General features: G+C 35.7%; 1 protein-coding gene across 1 annotated transcript in view; it reads right to left on the bottom strand.

Annotated features, from left to right (window-relative positions):
* The window catches only part of LOC107708411 (uncharacterized), a 28,651-nt gene that overhangs the window by 17,406 nt on the left and 2,659 nt on the right, over positions 1-8,586 (bottom strand). Inside the window, exon 2 of the mRNA XM_016512626.1 lies at positions 2,386-3,182. Coding sequence (XP_016368112.1) covers positions 2,386-3,182 — 797 coding nt within the window. The remainder of the gene's footprint in view (positions 1-2,385; positions 3,183-8,586) is intronic.

Raw genomic sequence — 8,586 nt, 5'->3', positions numbered from 1 at the left:
TCTCAGATCCATTTAACACATTTCCCCTGTTTGAATCCATTCTATAGATTTTTTCCCCACAAATCAGTGCAGAAGCTATGAAAAAAAGAGTATTCCATTAGTCTATTGTGATTGGCATACACCTGCTGTACATTTAAATCTTCACTGTAGCTCTGTGTCCTTCCTACCCTCATAAGTTGGGAACAAATCAGATTAGAAATGAAAGGGAGAGAGGCCTTTTGAAGTCGCCATGTTTGAAGCGGGTGGGAAAAAAAGCTCATAGTCCCTTTTCAATATCCTCTTCCTCAGGCCACAGAGCTCCATTTAACAGGCAAGGGAATTAGCTTATTAGCTGTGGTGACAGGTGATGATGAGGGCCGAGTTTACTGCCCTGGCTACCTGTCATCGCAGCTTCCATAAAGTCCACCATTTGTCAAAAAAAAGGTCCAGTCACTGGCCACCAATAGACCTAGGAGCTATCAAAGAGGCATTATTTGGGTAAATATGTGAGTAATTTGAGCTATTTGACACCTGTTTGATGCATCCAGGGAGGCTTGGATGAGTATGGCGGACTGAGGGACACAGTCCAGATGAGAGGCATTGGCTGTTCCAGCTGTAATCGCCGCTGCCATCTGCATGCTCTCTCAACACAGAGGAACAGGTGCTGTGTGATGTGGCGGCCACGTTAAAAGTGGAGAGCTCTGTAGCTACATCCTCTCAGCTCTCAGTACAGTACTAGAACATCTCAATGAGCTTTTGTGGCTGCTGCAGCAGTTATCAGCAATTACATCATTAGATACACCACATGGTTGCCACAGTCCGAAAAAGATTGACCTTCAAAGCAGGAACTGTATTTGCTAAGCCAAATTAAACAGTTCTCAATTGGTGGGTTGTGACACAAAAATTAAAGATTGGTTATTATGGGTGGCAGAAAGCAGAATACAGAGAAAAAAAAGGGTATTGACATTAATTTACACGAATGCCACGATATCTATATACTTGGTTGTCATGCCCTCGTCATTAAAAACCATGGAAACAACTTCTAAAGGTAAAATGTGTCCCAGACTATGTTAAATACTTTAAGACACAGTTAGAAACCAAACGCTGGAGTATCTCCAAAACAAAGCAGCATGGTCTGAACATAAACCAGTAGATTTTAATACACTGAATATTTATTTATATTTCCTATTAATATTTAATCAAATTCAAAAGGACTTGTATTTTAGCTGGAAGCAATAGTTTGTTAAAACATTTTATGATGGATGGTTTCTTAAAAACATGCAGCTTTCCATTTCACAATATGTTAATTGATGGACTGGAATTGTGGAATATTGTGATGTTTTTATCAGCTGCAGAGGATGGTGAGCAAGTGATGTAATGCTAAATTTCTTCAAATCTGTTCTGATGAAGAAACAAAGTCTTCTACATCTTGGATGGCTTGAGGGTCAGTAAATTGTCAGCACATTTTCATTTTTGGGTGAACTACTCCTTTAAACTGTTTTATGTAACCCCTTGATGTCCACTGAAAAATCTGGTTCCTGAAGAAAAACCAGATGATAACTAGTTAGGCTATGTAGACCAACCAAAGCCTTTTGTTGAATGGAATGCTGCTCTATATGTAAAATACATAGTTTTATATTCCACTACTATGAGAACAGATCATCTATTCTGTCATTTACTCTAATTCTGCACCATGCAATAAGACAAAGTATGTCTACATATCTCACACCACACATATTCAACTTGCTTTGTGTTTAAGGATGCATTGGATATGATCATACTGGATAGCTTAAAGCGGATATGTAAAAAATATTAATATGAATATTTGTGTGCTATGTATTTTAATTTAGGGACAAAATGCTTTTAAAATCAGCAGAAATGCTGAAAGAAGCCGTTTCTTTGGAGAGAAAAAAAATACGGAAGCACTGCTAACAGGAAGGCTTTTATCCTGTTTTCCTTTTTAGTCATAGTATGCACATTTCAGTGATGAGTTGATGACGTCAAGTTGCGGAAAGACCGTCATTATGGCTAATGAGAAAGGATGTGTGTGTGCTTCTAAACTGCAAACAGAAGCTATTCATTTCACCATGTTGACAATGAGTGTTTCACTCTGACACTGTTCACTAAAGCATCTCTCAAACGCTCAATTTCACAGTCTGAGCTTGAATCTGCTGAAACAGGACTGTTGTAAATTCACATAATGTCAGTAATGTATTTAGAACATCTGGAAGCAATTAGGATAAATGAAAAACAATATTCTGTACTTTTCTATTCAATATTCTGTGCTGTGTAATGCATAGAAGTGAGGAAAAAACAATTTAAATGACTGACCATTGTTGTTTAAAGCAGATGGAACACTATGATGTGAAGTAAATAACAATAAAAAACATGTAAACTGTTGACTACCTCACTTAGCCTGCAGCACTCTTCCATGTATTCATCCAGACTGTCGCTGGTTGTACTTTTCCTCAAAGGCTGTTGCTGAAATTCAGGTCCTGTTTTGCCATCGTAAGCTTCTATAGAACACTGGTTCCTTGACATTGTGTCCTCAGCCATTGCAGTGTCTGTTATTTCCTCCTGTGCTGCCATGATTTCAATGGCATCCTTACAGTTCTCCATGGTGTTCCTCAGGGTTCTGTCACCTGACCTCTCTGAATCTGCTGTGATGTCTATTAAATCATCATCAACATTCTCTTCATCTGTTCTGTCTCCCAGGATGGTAAGAGTGTCTTGTTTAGCACACTTACAAGATGTTTGTTCAGTTTCCAAGAAGACTGAACTGTCTTCAAGAGGATTGTCAGCAGGTACAAGAGAGTTCAGGTTGCCAGAGTCGCATGAAGACTCCCTACTGTGGACCACAAAGCTTTGCTCTGAACCAGTTGGGGTGGATGGAGAAGTTGCTCCACTAGTCATCTCTACCCCAGAGTCCTCAGATTCAAATTTGTACAATCTTGGAAGCTCAGAATTGGCAAAAATAGAAGATAGGTAGTCTTTTTTTGATTCAGAGAAAGTTGTCTCAGGAGCAGCGCTGTGGACGGAGATCACCTCATCAGCCTGGAGAGGTTCTGTGTTATCCTGCTCAGACATTGAAATGGAGATGGTTGAAATGGAATCCTCAACATTAAGGAGTTTCTCAGGGAAGTTGTTGAGGAGCTTCATTTTTGTCAGTACAACCTCATTGTCTAAAACAATATCCCTTTTACCTGCAAAACAAACAAAGAAAGTGGTCTGAATAATTTTATACTTTAACAATATTAAAATCATTCATAAAATCATTCAATAATGTTAGTTTGAACTGTGCATTTTCTGTGCAACTATACCACCAGATGGAGTTGCAAAAATAATCTTTATTTTCAAAATATTTTCCCAAACACTCCACCTGTCTGCCACTGTAGTGGTCCACAAAGAGTTATATAGTCCTGTCTTGCTCTGAACTTTGATCTGTGCATTATCTTCATGCTATTATGAGGCTCAGCTCTTTCATAGTACTGGAAATCTGATACATTTCAGGTGTCATTCATATCATATCTTTATCTCACTTTCTCCATAATAAGAGTCTGTGCTTGTTCTTTCAAATGCAAATTAAATTGATTGAGTACTTCTGGACACAATCAGGTCAAATAAAAACAATATTTTACACAGTTCTCTTTTTGTTTATGATTAACAGTGGTAAACAATGGTAAACATGATTGTCAGGAAGAGAAAGAAGCTTGCAGTTGGGTGGAAATGGTTAATTAGATGATTCACGGGATATTCATTCTAAATATGTTTTGAGGAAATGTTTCACTAATTTACATACTGTGAGGAAATGGAGAGATTTCTAAAGAGCTTTTAGTCTTCACAGACACATCACAATGATACAATAAAAGATTAGAAATCATACTAAGATATCATTTCATGAAGCGTTGAAAAAGATAACAATAATAATGACTTTAGCCATTCCCAGCTCTCTCATAGGTTGAAAGGTTGTTTTTTTTTGTGTGCCACTTTTATCAATAATAAGCATACCCATGTGTTTTGTTAGTAAAGATTTTTTTCCAGATTGGATAGTGACTGTGAAAACACTGATAGCATTTCAATTATTTGAGAAGTGGTAAACAATGGTAAACATGATTGTCAGGAAGAGAAAGAAGCTTGCAGTTGGGTGGAAATGGTTAATTAGATGATTCACGGGATATTCATTCTAAATATGTTTTGAGGAAATGTATCACTAATTTACATACTGTGAGGAAATGGAGAGATTTCTAAAGAGCTTTTAGTCTTCACAGACACATCACAATGATACAATAAAAGATTAGAAATCATACTAAGATATCATTTCATGAAGCGTTGAAAAAGATAGCAATAATAATGACTTTAGCCATTCCCAGCTCTCTCATAGGTTGAAAGGTTGCTTTTTTGTGTGCCACTTTTATCAATAATAAGCATACCCATGTGTTTTGTTAGTAAAGATTTTTTTCCAGATTGGATAGTGACTGTGAAAACACTGATAGCATTTCAATTATTTGAGATCTGCTGCTGCTCCAGGTTTGTTTTCCCATTCAAAACAGTGCCTGTTTTTGCAGTCCTTTCTCATGGACCATGTGTGTACACAACACCTGGACTCCAGTACAAACCTTTTCAAGAACTATTGCAAATAGACTTCGTTGTTCAATTTGATCTAATTTAAATGAGAAAAAAATCTTTCCCTCATAAAGCAACAAGTAGTAACATGTTAATCTTAATCTAATTCTTTTGTGCTAACCAGGTGCAATTCAACAAGTTTCCAGGAACAATGATGAAAGCAAAATCACAAAAGAAACATATCTGAAGAAACATATCTAATAGCATATCTGTAACATATCTGTAGTGGGCATGATGCCATATAAATATAAACCATAGACTGACAACTATGAACAACATATGCTTTCTGATACTGATCGGTGTTGGCCAGTTCCTCAGTATTTCAATGTTACTTTCTTATCAATTCTACATATATAATGTCAATGCAACACTGATAATTAAGATCTTTTAACAGTTTAAATGCATCATCTTAGATATTTAACAATAATTACACGCGGTCCCAACATGAAATCCAAGCATACAGTAATTGGAGTCCTCTACGTGAGACCCCAAATCATAATTTTGCTAATTTACTTCTACAGGTCAATTAGACAGACCCATTGGGTCAGTCTTTCATACAGCAGTGCTCTCCAGCTGGGACTACAGAACTGCTGATGGTGGGACATTTTTGATGCCACTCAGTAGGAGCAAGTAGTCCACATCAAAATCCCCCTGGGTTTTCAATTAACATCGCTCAGACGTGGCCGCTTGTAAAGAGAGATCAAAAAGCCCTTGCTAGCCCTTGGCAGCCAGGAATGTAAGTAATGCAAAGGTCCTTTATGCTGCAGAGTATAATGCATTCAAAATAAAAACCGGTCAATTACAGTGTTGGCGGGAATCAAACCCCACATATTTCTGGTCTTTATCAATCTGGAGTCTGCAAATATCTACTGGGGATTATTTCAGGAGTAAAAGACAGGTACAACACTACAAGAATATCTACACATCTACAAACACAATCATTTTGTGTGCAACTTTCAATCTGGTCAGTCTTCTGTGGAAGGCCATTTCTGACTCATAAGGGGGAAAAAATCATGCCTTGTAAATCACATAAATTATGACATAAAAAAAATCTAAATTATTACATGCTTACATTAATACACTGTTTTTTTTTACTGTATTTGGATTTACAGTAAATGAAAAATACTGTATTTTAATGGCGCCAAGAGGATATTTCCCATAATGCAACTTTAAAATACAGTAACGTACTGTATAACTGTTTTACAGTAAAGTACAGTTCATATTACAGTTAAATACTGTGTAATTTACAGAAATCGCTAACAGTGTATGATATTAATATGAATTATGAGATTGACAAATTGAGGAAAGAAATGACGAGATAAAAAGGCATTAAACAAGCAATTTTTAGGTCTCATAATTGGCATAATTAAGGTGTTTTATCTCATATCAATTTGCCAATGTTGACTATATCATAATTAATGACTCATACTTAGTATGTCATAATTTTGACTTTTCATGTCATAATTTTGTATTATCTCATATATTTTTTCTTTTTATCTCATAATTGTGACAGTATGTCATAATTGTGTCTTTTTATTTCAGAATTTTGCCTTTTTATCTCATAATTGTGAAAGTATGTAGTAACTGGTTTTATCTCATAATTATGACTTGGTATGTCATAATGTTGCTTTTTATCTCATAATTATGACAATATGTCATAATGTTGACTGTTTATTTCAGATTTTTTTTGTCTTTTTATATCATAATTATGACAGCATTTCATATTTGACTTTTTATCTCATAGTTATGCCTTACTATCATGTCTCATAATTATTGCTTAATATCTCGTAGTTTTGACTTTTTAATGTCATAATTTATTCATTTTATCTCATAAATTTGACATAGTATGTAATTTTTTTTTTATAATTTTGACTAAAAGCATAATTTCTTTTTCTTATATGGTGGAAATGGTTTTAGCTTGGTGTTTTTTTGTTTTTCCACTTTTAAAGCAGCACTGCTTTAACGTCCCACCTGCAGTGGTGTTTTTCTTCCAGGCCAGCAGAGAATGTGTTTCACTGTGTACAACATGGCAAGTGCCTCACATTTTTTGAGCTGATAAAATACTCCGTTCACATTCAAGAATCCTGGCATCATCTGCTCCAGTGTATTTTACAGCCATACGTGCATTTGGTAGGTAAAAACACTGATATGTCCCAGATGGATATTATAGTGCAGTGATGTTTTCAAGGCAAGTCTAATAAATATTTAATTTGAAGAATTTCTGGGAGACTTAACTACTAAAAACATATTTTGTCAGTTAACTGTCCTGAAAGGGAGAGGAAAGTCTGCTTCAATAACCAAATGTTGCTGTTTTGAGCTGAGGAATGTGAGAATCACATCGATAGAAACATTCGCAGGGATGAAATGTGAAGAATTCACAAGCTTAGACAAGAACATGTTTACTCCATCTTGTCTCAACCACTCATGTTTACCACATTTCAACACTGCTGTGTTTGTGAGTTCTGCTTTACTGACACAAAATTAGAGTCGTACTCTAAATTCAACTGACATGATCAGGATCATCAATATGCTGATATAGAGCCATGATGCACTAGCTCTGAATAGTGAATAGTGATGGGAAGTCTGATTTATTTCTGCAAACCGATTCATATAGATGGTTTGTTTTTAGTTCATCAGTTCTTTTTATGCAGTGATGTTTTCAAGGCAAGTCTAATAAATATTTAATTTGAAGAATTTCTGGGAGACTTAACTACTAAAAACATATTTTGTCAGTTAACTGTCCTGAAAGGGAGAGGAAAGTCTGCTTCAATAACCAAATGTTGCTGTTTTGAGCTGAGGAATGTGAGAATCACATCGATAGAAACATTCGCAGGGATGAAATGTGAAGAATTCACAAGCTTAGACAAGAACATGTTTACTCCATCTTGTCTCAACCATCTTGTCTCAACTAGCTCTGAATAGTGAATAGTGATGGGAAGTCTGATTTATTTCTGCAAACCGATTCATATAGATGGTTTGTTTTTAGTTCATCAGTTCTTTTTACATAATCATGTTATTCTGACATCCCGGCATTATATGTGTAAACTCAAACTCAAACCCAGCTATATGCAGGCACCTTTTTTATTAATCTATAAAAATCATGGCTGTTTATTGTCATAAATGTTACATTTACTGTAATGTCTTTCCTGCTTGTTGAATGGCTGATACATGGTCTTGTCTTGGATAAGTTATCATTTTGTCTACTTTGAAGAGTACACTAGTATGTAGATTAACTCAAAGCTAATGGACTAAAACCCTCAAAATTGTGTTCTGGTTGTGGTACGTGAGCTCTGATTAGGTAACTGCCCATTTGTGAACAAAAATGAGTTCTTTAGGCTTTCTGTTGAATGGAAGAGCAGCAGATTTTCTAATGAATTTAAGCTACAATTTAGCTAGGGGATGCAGTGGGATTAGTATAGGTGCTTAGGGACGCTCTTGTCTGCAGACACGTCTATTGTGATTGTGGGTGGAGAGGTCAGAGGCAGGCCAGGGCAGGTCTTCTATCTTTACAGCCAGGAGAATTTCAGAACCCTGTTAGCACTTGGGTGGCCCCCAATGACCCCGAGAGCATTTGAACCAATAATCTCTTTGCTAGAGTCTATATGGACTGTTTTAAGATAGCATTAAAGTTCTGGCCTTACAAGAATAATACAAGCATCTATGCTGATGTGTATTAAATCGAATAATACTGTACATTACAAGAATGTTTTTTTTTTTTTTTTTGCTAGCATTAGTAGTACTATTTTTCTCTTTTTTTTCTCATTTCTCAGATTCTACTTTCTGTCTTTTTAAGACCCCCATATAATGAAATTCAAGATATTCTTAATGATAAATAATATTAAATAAAATTCACTTCAAAATAAAACAGCACACTAACATTATCCTGAAATTTGATGTTAAGGATATTTTGTTGTGGATAATTTGTTTGATAATTGTATGTTGTATATGAGTTTTTTTCAAAGCAATTAAACAAACGACCCCCCC

This window comes from Sinocyclocheilus rhinocerous, unplaced genomic scaffold (genome assembly GCF_001515625.1).
Source record: "Sinocyclocheilus rhinocerous isolate Xijiao unplaced genomic scaffold, SAMN03320098_v1.1 scaffold295, whole genome shotgun sequence".
Taxonomy (NCBI): Eukaryota; Metazoa; Chordata; class Actinopteri; order Cypriniformes; family Cyprinidae; genus Sinocyclocheilus; species Sinocyclocheilus rhinocerous.
The sequence above is the reverse complement of the archived record's forward strand: the minus strand, read 5'-3'. Positions and strand labels throughout refer to the sequence as shown.